The sequence below is a fragment of the Mustelus asterias genome, chromosome 12 (genome assembly GCF_964213995.1).
Source record: "Mustelus asterias chromosome 12, sMusAst1.hap1.1, whole genome shotgun sequence".
NCBI classification, from domain to species: Eukaryota; Metazoa; Chordata; class Chondrichthyes; order Carcharhiniformes; family Triakidae; genus Mustelus; species Mustelus asterias.
In genome coordinates this window covers 19,853,476-19,869,135 of record NC_135812.1, presented here as the reverse complement: position 1 = coordinate 19,869,135, position 15,660 = coordinate 19,853,476, and the positions used below count along the sequence as shown (strand labels likewise).

Here is a 15,660-nt window from a genome sequence, read left to right as displayed (position 1 = left end):
CAATCAAAGCTGTATTACAGTAAAGTGTTGCAGGAATTTTGTTTGGACATAATAGACTCTGACAGCACTGAACACTCTTGGCAATCAATGGGGAATTATCACTCAATAAACATTGCTGTGATCACACACACACACGCTCTCACACATTCACACACACAAAGGCACACACACTCGCACACAGATTCTCTCACACACACACTCACACAGACACGCACACACGCACACAGACACGCACACACTCAGAAACATTCTCTCACACACACACACAATCACATGCGCACACACACACACACACACACACACTCTCGCACACACACACACTCTCGCACACACACACACGCACACTCTCGCACACACGCACAGATTCACACACACTCACACTCTCTCTCACAGACACACATCCGTGCGCACACACACACACACACTCACTCATGCACACACTCTCTCACACACACACACACTCACTCGCGCACACACACACACACACACTTGTGCACACATACACTCGTGCACGCACACACACTCACTGGCGCGCACACACACTCGTGCACACATACACTCGTGCACGCACACTCACTCGCGCGCACACACACTTACACTCACTTGTGCACACACACACTCACACTCACTCGCGCACACACACACTCACTCGCGCACACGCACTCGTGCACACATACACTCATTCGTGCACACACACTCACTCGCGCGCACTCAGACTCACTCACTCGCGCGCACACACACACTTAACACACACTTACACTCAGTCGCACACACACTCACTCGCGCGCGCACACACACACTCACACTCACTCGCGCGCACTCAGACTCACGCACTCGCGCACACACACACTTACACTCAGTCGTGCACACACACTCGCGCGCGCACACACACTCACTCGCGTGCGCACACACACTCAGACTCACTCGCCCACACACACACTCACACGCGCACACACACACTCACTCGCGCACACGCACACACACTCGTGCACACGTACACTTGTGCACACACACTCACACTCACTTGCGCATACGCACACACACACTCGTGCACGCACACACACTCACTCGCGCACACACACTCACTCGCGCGCACACACACACACTCACGCGCACACACACACACATACTGTCACACACACGACCAATGGAACCCTGGCTGATTCCCATTACTGACCTTCAGCAATCCTTCCCCCCCCCCACCACAAAACCTTGAGCCCCCACCGTTGAACATGTTCCACATTTAGTATCAAATCTGTACCACTTAGCTCGACTGGATAGACAATTGATCTCTCTGCAGCTGCTTCAAGAGAAATTGCCTCATACGCGCTCAGTTCACTAGTGCACAGTAAGTACGCTGCCCATGTGGCCTGCAAGCACACTGTGTTGTCTGAACCAATCTGTTGGCCTCCCCAATATTCAGAAGGCACTGCTTCATCGCCAGCTGTGATGTTGAAAACTCCTGGAAGCATTTTACTAAATGAATAGCACTATATGAGAGCAGGTAGTTGATGATGGCATTGAGTCCATCAAAAAATACCAGGAAACTTAGCCGTGGGGGTGGGGGGGGTGGTGGTGTGGTGGGGTGGTGTTAGGATAACCTGGGGAGGGTGGGAGAGAGAGAGAGAATGACAGACTGGGAGAAGGAGAGAAAAACAGAAACCTGGAGACGGTGGGGGAGAGAGAATGATACAGACCGGGGGAAGGGGAGAGAAAGACAACCTGAAGAGTTTAAATTTTATTTATTAGTCACAAGTAGGCTTACATTAACACTGCAATGAAGTTACTGTGAAAATCCCCTAGTCGCCACACTCCAGCACCTGTTCAGGTACACTGAGGGAGAATTTAGCATGGCCCATGCACGAAACCAGCATGTTTTTCGGACTGTGCGAGGAAACCGGAGCACCCGGGGGAAACCCACGCAGACACGGTGAGAAGGTGCAGACTCCGCACAGACAGTGACCCAAGCTGGGAATCGAACCCGAGTCCCTGGCGCTGTGAGGTAGCAATGCTAACTACTGTGCCAGGGTGGGAGTGAGAGAGAGAATGACACAGACTAAGAGAAGGAGAGAGAAAGACAACCTGGAGAAGGAGGGAGAGAGCAGTACAAGCTGAGGAAGGAATGAGGGGGAGAGACGCGCAAACTGGAGAGGGAGATTTCACGCTGGGTTGTTATATGACGTGTTTTATTAATGGAGTCAGGCAGATTTGGTGATGTTTTAATTTATTCTTTAATGGGATGTGGTTGCCACAGGCATAGCCAGCATTTGTTGCCCATCACTAATTGCCCTGGAACTGAGTGGCTTTTCAGAAGGCAGCCAAGAGTCAACCACATCACTGTGGGTCTGGAGTCACATGTAGGCCAGACCGGGTAAGGATGACAGATTTCCTTCCCTGAAGGGCATCAGTGAATCAGATGGGTTTTTCCGACAGCAGGTGACGAGTTTCATGGTCACTATTACCGAGACTAGTTTTTTAAACTTTCAGATGTTATGAATTAAATTTAAATTCCCATCAGCTGCCATGGTGGGATTTGAACCCCCACAGAGCATTTGGGAGAGATTTTATAAATTAGCATTCCTACCAAAGAGTGAATGTGGCAGGTGAGAGGATCAGAAGTGTGGATGTAGAAGTCAGCTGCACAATTTATCATCCATAAAATTGAATAGAGACTAACTTGTTCAGAGAGAGTAAGCCTCAATAGCCAGATTCCCTTGGTATTATTGGCATACGTGGCTCTGCATTAAGAGAGTGTTAATGTAAAAAACCATCTCCAAAGCTCAAGGATTCGGCAAGTATGCAGAGGGATATTGCTGGAGTGTAACTAGCAAAAATAGTATAATCAGGACTGTCCTAAAGAGGTGTTTTTAAAATTTATTTATTAGTGTCACAAGTAGGCTTACATTAACACCGCAATGAAGTTACTGTGAAAATCCCCTATTTTCCACACTCCGGCACCTGTTTGGGTACACTGAGGGAGAATTTGGCACGGCCAATGCACCTAACCAGCATGTCTTTCGGACTATGGGAGGAAACCAGAGCACCCGGAGGAAACCAATGCAGGCCAGAGGAGAATGCGCAGAGTCCTCACAGACGGTGACCCAAGCCGGGAATCGAACCCGGGTCCCTGGCACTGTGCGGCAGCAGTGCTAACCACTGTGCCACCATGCTGCGGAAAGGCCATCGACCCGAACATTTAACACTCTTGCTCTCTCGCCACAGACGCTGCCAGACCTGTTGAGTACTTAAAGTGTTTTCTGTTTTTTTTAAATCTCAAATTGCAGTCTTTATTTCATCTAAAGTTAGGTTATGTCCTCACTCCAAAGCCTTTTAGAAAATGAATGAAATCCATGTAAATGTGAATCCTATAATCTGTACAATGTTCTTCAATTTCATGTACATACAAAAACCTAATCCCAACGCTTCACACAAACAAAATCTCAGCTGTTTCTTTCCAATTACTTCGCAAATCACCAAAGCATCTGATATGTTGACTGAAGCAACCTCTTTGAAGAATCATTAAAATCCAAAAGTTTTATTTTTACATTTTGATTCCATGAGGATTCACCTTCTCTTCACAAAAAGCAACTGTGAATGACAAAGTGACTGCAGGACCATTGTCTCATCCGGAAATGACAATTATTACCAAAGCTTCAGAATTGCAATTCATGATATCATGGGCTTATTGCCTTGTCAATGGTCCGATCGGTGTCCTGTTTTCATAATACGCGATGAATAAAAACCAGAGAATACTGGAAATACTCAGCAGGTCAGGCAGCATCTGTGGAGGGAGATAGCTATGACGATAACACTACATTCTGCACCCTCTCCTTTCCTTCTCCCCTATGTTTATTTATTAGTGTCACAATTAGGCTTACATTAACACTGCAATGAAGTTATTGTGAAAACCCCCTAGTCGCCACACTCCGACGCCTGTTCGGATACACTGAGGAAGAATTTAGCATGGCCAATTCACCTAACCAGCACGCCTTTTGGACTGTGGGAAGAAACCGGAGCACCCAGAGGAAAGCCATGCAGACACAGGGAGAATGTGCAGACTCCACACAGCTATTCACCCAAGCTGTGTATCAAACCCAGGTCCCTGGCGCTGTGTGGCAGCAGTGCTAACCACTGTGCCAGGGTGGGAGACAGAGAGAGAAAGAGAATGACACAGACTGGGAGAAGGAGAGAGAAAGACAACCTGGAGAGGGAGCGAGAGAGCAGTACAAGCTGAGGAAGGAATGAGGGGGAGGGACACGCAAACTAGGGAGAGAGAGTTCTTGCTGGCTAGTTGTGTTTTATTGAAGGAGTCAGGCAGATCTGGTGCTTTTTAAATTTATTCTTTAATGGGATGTGGTTGGCACAGGCCATAGAATAAATAAACTATGAATGGTATGCTTTGTCAGTATGGCCCGCATTATATACCAACACATGTTATAATAATAAATCAAATCAAACAGGATTAACATTTCAGATCAATAACCTTTCATCAGAACCCTAAATGAAAAGATTTCCTCTATTTACTTGGTAGTCAGTTTACATAGTTATCCTTTTTGACATTTTTCTTTTCATGATATCCATTCTGGAAATGATTGTACTGCTAAAAGGTAGTGGTAGATTTTTTTTGCAGAATAGGAAGGCAGTAATAATTTTTTTTTAGTCGTCAGTTTTCATCTCCTGGAGAAGTTGAGTCCTTATTGTGGTTTTCCAGCTCCTGACTACAGTCCACATCTGTCCACATCAGCTTTGACAAAGGGTCACCTGGACTCGAAACGTCAGCTCTTTTCTCTCCTTACAGATGCTGCGAGACCTGCTGAGATTTTCCAGCATTTTCTCTTTTGGTTACAGTCCACATTGCTCCACAGTGCTCCTTGCCCTCGACATCCCCACACACATATGTCCTTCCAGAGGAAGCCACCAGCCAGCAATCTTGGCTGTTTTTCTATGAGCGGCAGGGTGGCACAGTGGTTACTGCTGCTGCCTTACAGCGCCAGGGACCTGGGTTTGATTCTGACCTCAGGTAACGTGTCTTTGTGGAGTTTGCACCTTCTCCCCATGTCTGCATGGGTTTCCTCCGGGTGCTCCGGTTTCCTTAAAGATGTGCAGGTTAGGTGGATTGGACATGCTAAATTGCCCCTTAGTGTCAGGGGAATTAGCAGGGTAAATATGTGGGGTTACAGGGATGGGGTCTGGGTGGGATTGTTGTCGGAGCAGGCTCGATGGACCAAATGGCCTCCTTCTGCACTGTGGGGATTCTACGATTCTATTCTATCACTAACCTCGGTCATCAAGCACCATAAACAGAATCGCCACAAAACTGACATTAAACTTAGGGCCTCTTTGGAATGTGTGGCTCAGATATTGGCTAAACCTGCTGAGAGATTGGGGATAGACATGCTTTGTGTTCTATACCTTCATGTTTCTGGGCTTTGAGTGTTAACTGATGGCAACCTTCTGGCAATATGTGTGAACACAGGCATCTGCTGTGCTATAGAGTAATGAAGCATAGGAACATCTGCTTGTTTCCTTAATATGATAAAGTCTTGATTTGAGCTGCATTATTAGACGAGCTACAGTGCGGAAAACAGGAGCTTCTCCAGATGGAGAGAGGGGGAGTTTAATGGTCCGTAACTCCTTGATTGCTACTTAAGAACAGTGTTGGGAGAGGCTGGGGAACGGTTTGAGGAACAGTTCGGTGAAATCTCTGCACAGGAAACTCAGATTCAGCCGCACCATCAGCTCTTGGTGATCATAAGACATCGAAGCAGGAGTGGACCTTACAACCCCTCGAGCCTGCTCCGTCATTTAATAAGATCATGGTTGATCTTCCAGCTCAGTTACTTTCCTGCTCTATCCCCATAACCTGTGATTCCCTGAACATCTTATACTCCATGGCTGGGCAGCCCCATCCCCCTGGAGTGGAGAATTCCAAAGATTCCACAACACCAAAGTAAGACATTTTTCCACATAGAACCATAAAATCCCTGCAGGGCAGAAGGAGGCCGTTTGGCCCATTGGATCTGCACCGACTCTCCAAAAGAGTATCTTACCCAGGCCTACCCTGTTGCCCTAGGCCCTCAACTCTGTATATTTACCATGGCCAATCCACCTAACCTGCACATCTTTGGACACTAAGGTTCAATTTAGCATGGCCAATCCACCTAACCTGCACATCTTTGGACACTGAGGTTCAATTTAACATGGCCAATCCACCTAACCTGCACATCTTTGGACACTGAGGTTCAATTTAACATGGCCAATCCACCTAACCTGCACATCATTGGACACTAAGGTTCAATTTAGCATGGCCAATCTACCTAACCTGCACATCTTTGGACACTGAGGTTCAATTTAACATGGCCAATCTACCTAACCTGCACATCTTTGGACTATGAGGAGGAAACTGGATCATCCGGAGGAAACCCACACAGACGCAGGGAGAATGTGCAACCTCCACACAGACAGTGACACAAGGCTGAAATCGAAACTGGGTCTCTGGCGCTGTGGGGCAACAGTGCTAACCACTGTGCCACCATGCTGCCCTCTCTCCTAAATGGCCAATCTCAGTCTGAGGCTATGAACCTTATCTCTAGTCTCTTCCTTGGGAAGGAAATAAGAGTTTCTCAATATCCATTGTTCTTAGCAATGAAGGACTTAAAGCCAAATACATTGATGTAAAAATGGCTGCCAACTCAAACAAGAAACATGGAGCTATATAAATCCTGATGCAACACATCTGCTTCATCTCCCCAGGAAGACACTAATACCAAAAACACATTCCCCCTAGCACTCTTCAAAAAAAAAACTGCATTACTAAATAAAAACTGATACCTTTAGAGCCTTTTTTCTTCCCTATCCTTTCACAGAGTTTGGAACAGTATCACACCAGAAATCACAAAAGGATTTACAGCCCATTCCCTCTTAAGCTCAGCTGAAGACTCCTGCACAGAGGAGATAGGCCTTTCAGCGAAAAAGTGTGTTTCGGAACATAATCACACACATTTCTTTCAAGATGACAAATGCTGTGTACATTTATTGTGCGCACAAAAAGCAATTGCAAATCGACAAGTGTGCAGAATCGCTTCAAACAAAGCGGTGACTGCAATAAACATGGCAATGCTGATTCCGATTTCCCTGCCTCCCTCAACAAATATTATAAAATTTTATATTATAAAAACACCATTTAACCTTGGACGGAGTTCTCCGACCTCGCCCGCTGCTGGGATTCTCTGGTCCGACGGCTGCACAACCTCAGGCTAAAGGGATGATCCTTTAAAACAGAGATGAGGAGGAATTTCTTCAGCCAGAGAGTGGTGAATCTGTGGAACTCTTTGCCGCAGAAGGCTGTAGAGGCCAGGTCATTGAGTATCTTCAAGACAGAACAGATAGGTTCTTGATTAATAAGGGGATCGGGGTTATGGGGAAAAGGCAGGAGAATGGGGATGAGAAAAGTATCAGCCATGATTGAATGGTGGAGCAGACTCGATGGGCCGAGTGGCCTAATTCTGCTCCTATGTCTTATGGCTGCGAATGGAGATTTGTCTGAGCGCCAGATTCTCTGTTCTCACTTACAGCAGTAGCAGGGCGTGCGAGACCCGAGAATTCTGGCCCAGACATAATGAAGCCACCATATTCATGAATGAGTGAGTGCATAGGAGGCTGAGGGAAGCAAATTGCAGAACTGAAATTTCAGCCATTTAATCTTACGGGAAGTACACCCACACTTGTCTGAGTGAGAAACATCACTGGGATTGGTTCTTCCATTATTCAAAAGCCTGAGGAGCTCTAGCCAGTGTTCGATGCATGAAGTCATAGAATCATAGAATCTCTACACAACAGGAAGCCATTCAGCCCATTGAGTCTACAATCCAACCCAGGCCCTATCCCTGTAACCCCACGTATTTACCCTGCTAATCCTCCCGAAACTAGGGCCAATTTACATGGCCAATCCACCTAACCTGCACATCTTTGAACTGTGGGAGGAAACCGGAGCGCGCGGAGGAAACCCATGCAGACACGGGGAGAATGTGCAAACTCCAGACAGACAGTCACCCAAGCCGGGTCCCTGGCGCTGCGAGGCAGCAGTGCTAAGCACTGTGCTACCGTGCCGCCACGAGGAGAAACCCAGTGTGGTAAGTACACAAGTGAAATATTACCAATCTATTCGCGTACTTGATTTTCTATCTGGATAGAGGTGGCATTAAACTGCAGATGAAGGGATTGAAAGGGCATGAATTTTACTGTAGGTGCACTCTACCCAGCTATGGTGAGGATCACGGAATCCCTACAGTGCAGAAGGAGGACATTCGGCCCATCAGGCCTGCACTGACAACAATCCCACCCAGGCCCTGTCCCTTTAACCCCACATATTTCCCCTGCTAGTCACCCTGACACCAAGGGGCAATTTAGCATGGTCAATCAACCTAAGCCATGTATTGTTGAACTCTGGAAAGAAACCGGAGCACTCGGAGGAAACCCATGTAGGCACGGGGAGAAGGTGCAAACTCCGCATAGACAGTGACCCAAGCCAGCAATCGAACCCGGGTTTCTGGTGCTGTGAGGCAGCAGAGCGTGCCACTGTGCTGCCCTGAAATCCAACCATGTGACTGAAACCCATGTGGTTCTTGCATGCTGTTCCCGGGCATTGATGTTCAAAATAACCTGTGAGTGCTTACAAACAGTGCATCAAAGACCACAGTGAGGAAGCATTGCTTATTAAGTCACCTGTACCTTTCTCAGAGTTTATGTGGAAGCTCAAAGCAGATGTTGCTGTGACAGTACAAGGGGGAGGTGCTGTTAATCTGTTGTGATGTTCCAAGTCTTTCTCCTCCCCCATCACCTCAGTCACTTCATCCACTCACTGTTCCTCAAAATGGCCACCTTTTATTCAGAATTACAGATGATGTCTCACCTCCCTCTTGCCAACCACCATGGCTTCCCTTTCATCCTCATCCTATACTTCAAAGCAGCACAATTACACCAGCCAACATGTCGCACCCAATATGTTATCTCGAGCTGCCAAACTAAAAGGTGAAAACATTCACATCTTTTATATCACCTCAGCACCAATATTTACACAAGCCGTTCCTTCCATGCTTTTCTTCCCCAAACTGTAAAGCCCCATCCTGCTTTCCTGTGTACCTGCATCTCAAATCTTCATTTACCCAGATCTTAGTGCTGGACCCATCCTGGTACAAGCAACATGTAGCCTCTGGCCAGTCAAGGCATGACATTACTGGGCCCTCATTTCCACAGACTTTTAATAACCGCTCCTGAAGCACATCTAATAAAGTGCTGAGAGCTTTTTTCTTCATTAGGGAGTTATAGGCGGCATGGTAGCACAGTGGTTAGCTGCCTCACAGCACCAAGGACCCGGGTTCGATTCCCGGGTTGGGGTCACTGTCTGTGCGGAGTCTGTACGCTCTCCCCGTGTCTGCGTGGGTTTCCTCCGGATGCTCCAATTTCCTCTCACAGTCCAAAAGATGTGCTGGTTGGGTGCATTGGCCATGCTAAATTCTCCCTCAGTGTACCCGAACAGGCACCAGAGTGTGGCGACTAGGGGATTTTCACAGTAGCTTCATTGCAGTGTTAATGTAGGCCTACTTGTGACATTAATAAATACTCTAAAACAAACTAACAAACTCCGGTTTCCTCCCACACTCCAAAGATGTGCAGGTTAGTTGGATTGGCCATGCTACATTTCTCCTTAGTGTCAGGGCGAGGGTAAATGCATGGGGTTATGGGGATAGGGCCTGGGTGGGATTGTGATTGGTGAAGACTTGATGGGCCAAACAGTCCCCTTCTGCATTGCAAGATTCTATAATTCAATAATTTTACTTCACCTTCAAGAAGTATTTCATTTGTTGTAACCTGTTTTAGGGGGTCCTGTGGTCGTGAAAGGCCCTATATTGATGCAGGTTGTCTTGTTTAATCAGACAGTGGAGATTTGAGCACATGAGAATAGGAGTTGGCCCATTCAGCCCCTCAAGCCTGTTAATTTAATTGGATCTAGTTTGATGTGCAACTCAATTCCATTTTGCTGCCTGAACCACATTCTTTTATTCCTTTATCTGATCTGCCTATCTCTGCTTGAAAATTTCAAGTGACTCAGCACCGACAACCCTATAATTCTATGATTCTAAACTAAATTACATAGAACCATAGAAAATTACAGCTCAGAAACAGGCCTTTTGGCTCTTCTTGTCTGTGCCGAACCATTTTTTGCCTAATCCCACTGACCTGCACTTGGACCATATCCCTCCACACCCCTCTCATCCATGAACCCGTCCAAGTTTTTCTTAAATGTTAAAAGTGACCCCGCATTTACCACTTTATCCGGCAGCTCATTCCACACTCCCACCACTCTCTGCGTGAAGAAGCCCCCCCTAATATTCCCTTTAAACTTTTCTCCTTTCACCCTTAACCCATGCCCTCTGGTTTTTTTCTCCCCTAGCCTCAGCGGAAAAAGCCTGCTTGCATTCACTCTATCTATACCCATCAAAATCTTATACACCTCTATCAAATCTCCCCTCAATCTTCTACGCTCCAGGGAATAAATGAGTGTGTTGAGTGTATGAGTGTATTGAGACAGTGTCACCTTGTCCGATTTGTCAGCCCCAGTTGGACAGTTATACCACGGGCCGTCGCAGGAATCGTAGTGGGCGGGACAGAAAATCCGGTGGGCCGTTGGCCTCAGGCGGGAATTTCTGGCCTTCGGATACACACAGCTGGAAAATCCAGCCCAAGGAAACAAAAAAACGAGAAGACCAACTAACTATGACCATTAAAACAAAAGCAAAATTCTGCGGGTGCCAGAAATCTGGAAACAAACAGAGAATGCCGCATAAACTCAGCAGAATCTGTGCAGGGAGAAAATAGTGTTAACGTTTGGAGACCATATGACTATTCTTCAGGAATGTTCTGTGGAACAGTCATGTTGGACTCGAAACATTGGGTGGGATTTTACGGTTTCACTCGTCCCGAAACCGTAAAATCCCACCTGATGTCAATGGACCTTTCCATTGTCCGTCCCTCGCCCGCTCCAATTCCCGTGGCGGGCAGGGCGGTAAAATTCCGGCCATTAACTCTGGCGGCACGGTGGCACAGTGGTTAGCACTGCTGCCTCACAGCGCCAGGGACCCGGGTTCGATTCCCGGCTTGGGTCTGTGTGCACGTTCTCCCCATGTCTGCGTGGGTTTCCTCCGGCTGCTCCGGTTTCCTCCCACAGCCCGAAAAATGTGCTGGTTAGGTGCATTGGCCGTGCTAACTTGACCCTCGGTGTACCCGAACAGGCGCCGGAGTGTGGCGACTAGGGGATTTTCACAGTAACTTCATTGCAGTGTTAATGTAAGCCTTACTCGTGACAATAATAAAAAAATAAATAAATGTTTCTCTCTCTGCAGATGCTGCCAGACCGTTTATCCAGCATTCTCTGGTTTGATTATTTTCAATATAACCATTCTTCTGTAATCTATATCGGTGTGAAATGCTAGTAGAGTTTCAGTTTCCGCATAAAACACTGTAATTTTCAGAGACATTGTTCTCAGTTCAGCCATCCTAAGCAGCTGAGTATCAAGACTCTGCACATTACATTAAGAAGTGCTTCCCTCCCCAGGGTTACCTGTAATTAAGGCTGCATCAGGTCCCATATATCTGGCAATGCTGTTACACCAGACTGTATTTTACTGTAAAAGACCTACATTAATCTCTCACTTCTTTGTCACTTCTCAGCTATTGGTCACTCACTCATGTGAAACATTGCCCTGGAACATTTGCTGTACCATGTGTTTCACAGGAAAGCTTTCTCTATCATTTAAATTACCCTTTTACCTGTTGATTTAATAATCTTGTTAGACACTGAGGATCGTTGTTTGTTACTGGAAGGAGAAAGTCCCCGGAACCTATGGAATTCGCAAGGGTTTTCCTTGCTTTATAAGAATTTTTGACTCAGTTCAACATCACATCTTTGGACTTCCTTCCAATGAATATCCAGGACTGATGAAGGTATGTACATGGAAATTATGTTCTTTGCCCTGCTGTGAATGTATATATGTTTTTATTCATTTATGTCACTGGCTAGGTCAGCATTTCTGGATCATCTCTAGTTGCCCTTCAGAAGGTGGTGGTGAGCTGCCTTCCTGAACCCATTGCAGTCCCTGAGGTGTGGGTACACCCACAATGCCGTTAGGTTGGGAGCGGGCAGCAAGGTGACACAGTGGTTAGCACTGCTGCCTCATAGCGCCAGGGACACAGGTTCAATTCTGACCTTGGGTCACTTGTCTGTGTGGAGTCTGCACATTCTCCCCGTGTCTGCGTGGGTTTCTTCCGGGTGCTCCGGTTTCCTCCCACAGTCCAAAGATGTGTGGGTTAGGTTGATTGGCCATGTAAATTGACCCTAGTGTCAGGGGGATTAGCAGGGTAAATGTGCGGGGTTACGGGAACAGGGCCTGGGCGGGATTGTGGTCAGTACAGACTTGATGGGCCGAATAGCCACCTTCTGTACTGGAGGGATTCTATGAATTCCAGGATTTTGACCCAGCGACGGTGAAGGAACCCCCAGTCATGGGGGTGATCTAGGAAATTGGATCAGGAATTGGCTAGCGGATAGGAAACAGAGGGTGGTGGTTGATAGTAAATATTCATCATGGAGTGCGGTTACAAGTGGTGTACCTCAGGGATCTGTTTTGGGGCCACTGCTGTTTGTAATATTTATTAATGATCTGGATGAGGGTATAGTTGGGTGGATTAGCAAATTTGCTGATGACACCAAAGTCGGTGGTGTGGTAGACAGTGAGGAAGGGTGTCGTAGTTTGCAGGAAGACTTAGACAGGTTGCAAAGTTGGGCCGAGAGGTGGCGGATGGAGTTTAATGCGGAGAAGTGTGAGGTAATTCACTTTGGTAGGAATAACAGATGTGTTGAGTATAGGGCTAACGGGAGGACTTTGAATAGTGTGGAGGAGCAGAGGGATCTAGGTGTATGTGTGCATAGATCCCTGAAAGTTGGGAATCAAGTAGATAAGGTTGTTAAGAAGGCATATGGTGTCTTGGCGTTTATTGGTAGGGGGATTGAATTTAGGAGTCGTAGCGTTATGTTGCAACTGTACACAACTCTGGTGCGGCCGCACTTGGAGTACTGTGTGCAGTTCTGGTCCCCACATTACAGGAAGGATGTGGAGGCTTTGGAGAGGGTGCAGAGGAGGTTTACCAGGATGTTGCCTGGTATGGAGGGGAGATCCTATGAGGAGAGGCTGAGGGATTTGGGATTGTTTTCGCTGGAAAGGCGGCGGCTAAGAGGGGATCTTATTGAAACATATAAGATGATTAGAGGTTTAGATAGGGTGGATAGTGATAGCCTTTTTCCTCTGATGGAGAAATCCAGCACGAGGGGGCATGGCTTTAAATTGAGGGGGGGTAGTTATAGAACCGATGTCAGGGGTAGGTTCTTTACCCAGAGGGTGGTGAGGGATTGGAATGCCCTGCCAGCATCAGTAGTAAATGCGCCTAGTTTGGGGGCGTTTAAGAGATCCGTAGATAGGTTCATGGACGAAAAGAAATTGGTTTAGGTTGGAGGGTCACAGTTTTTTTTTTAACTGGTCGGTGCAACATCGTGGGCCGAAGGGCCTGTTCTGCGCTGTAATGTTCTATGTTCTATGTTCTATGTTCAAATCAGAATGGTAAGTGACTTGAAGGGGAACCTCCAGGTGGTGGTGTTCTCAGGTATCTGCTGCCCTTGTCCTTCTGGATGGTGGTGGTCATGCGTTTGGAAGGGGCTGTCTAAGGAACCTTGGTGAGTTGCTGCAGTGCATCTTGTGGATGGCACACGCTGCTAACATTGTTTGTCAGTGGTGGAGGGATTGGATGTTTGTGGATGCATGGGCCAGTCATGCGGGCTGCTCTGTCCTGGATGGTGTCGAGCTTCTTGAGTGGTGTTAGAGTTGAAGTGTGTGACTCAGAGTCAGATGTTTGCTTTATAATGCTCCTGTGAAGCATCATGGGATGTTTAATCATGTGAAGGCTGCTATATATATATATATATATATATAAAGGTTATGAATTGTAATTTAAATTACAACCAACTTTTGATCATAATTCTGAGATTGATTGGGCTGGGAGAATTTCTACAGATGTGTTAATAAAAAATTGTGCAACTGCAGGGAATGGGAATGAGTACAAAGACAGAGCCTTTATTACATTGAAATCAAAATGGATGCGAATGCGTGTATCTATAACATAAATAATCCATCTTCTATTTTAAGTGTTGTCAGTATATGTAACGAGAGGAGATAAATGGATACTTGATCTGTACACTTGTCACATGGTGTTTATTGCAAGACTTCAACCGTTATATTGGTCTCTCTTATGAGTCTAAGGATCATCATATCATGCCCTTGTTATCAAATACTCTTGTTTATGCATTCGGTTCAGTGGCTCTTGAATATATTTGAATGTTTCCTGATAATTGTGGCGTTGTTTATTTTTCTCCAGAGTGCAGTAGCCCGCGCAGTGAGGGGAATAGAGAGGGTATTTTTTCAAGACTTTACACCTGCTTCCATAGTGTACCAGGGTTAAACAAACAGATTTGTCAGAGATTGAAGCAAAAATAAAAGCAAAACACTGCGGATGTTGGAATCTGAAACAAAAATGGACAATGCTGGACCATCTCAGCAGGTCTGACAAGGCGGCACGGTGGCACAATGGTTAACACTGCTGCCTCAAAGCGCCAGGGACCCAAGTTCAATTCTGGCCTTGGGTCACTGTCTATGTGGAGTCTGCACGTTCTCCCCGTGTCTGTGTGGATTTCCTCCGGGTGCTCCGGTTTCCTCCCACACTCCAAAGGTGTGCAGGTTAGGTTGATTGGCCATGATAAATTGCCCTTAGTGTCAGGGGGATTAGGAGGGTAAATAGGTGGGGTTACGGGGATAGGGATTGTTGTCGGTGCAGGCTCGATGGGCCAAATGGCCTCCGTCTGCACTGTAGATTCTGTGATTGATCTGTGGAGAGAGAATAGAGCCAACGTTTTGAGTCTGGATCAGCTCTGACGAAGGGTCGTCCAGACTCGAAAAGTTGGCTCTATTCTCTCTCCACAGATGCTGTCAGACCTGCTGAGATTTCCCAGCATTTTCTGCTTTAGTCAGAGCTTGTTTTCAGGTGGACGATCTCCCCAGAAATTGTGCCACCTTCCCAGACCAAACAATCCTGAAACAATAAACCCAAGGGCCGCCACATTGGCGCACACTGTCAGCACAAACAACAATGAGACAGCAGCAACAAGCTGGACATTTATTGTTTAGTCAGGGAGAAAATAAAATCCAGCTTCACATTCTAAACTCTGAATATTTTAACATTGTCTCCTCATGAGACAATGGACCTTAAGGGCAGCATGGTTGCACAGTGATTAGCACTGTTGCCCCACAGCGCCAGAGACCCGGGTTTGATTCTGGCATTGGGTGACTGTGCGGAGTCTGCACGTTCTCGCCGTGTCTGGGTGGGTGCTCCGGTTTCCTCCCACAGTCCAAAGATTTGCAGGTTAGTGGATTGGCCATGCTAAATTTTCCCTCAGTGTCCCAAGATATGTAGGTTAGGGTGATTAGTTGGGTAAATTCATGGGGTTACAGGGTTAGAGCAGGAGGGGGGTTGGCCTGAGTAAGATGCTCTGTCTGA

The 15,660-nt window shown here is 46.8% G+C and overlaps 1 protein-coding gene across 3 annotated transcripts in view; it reads left to right on the top strand.

Moving 5' to 3' along the window:
- pipox (pipecolic acid oxidase) overlaps nt 1-15,660 on the top strand; it is a 67,682-nt gene that overhangs the window by 36,107 nt on the left and 15,915 nt on the right. For all 3 annotated transcript variants that reach the window (XM_078224899.1, XM_078224901.1, XM_078224900.1), the window contains exon 5: nt 11,854-12,003. In XM_078224899.1, coding sequence (XP_078081025.1) covers nt 11,854-12,003 — 150 coding nt within the window. The remainder of the gene's footprint in view (nt 1-11,853; nt 12,004-15,660) is intronic.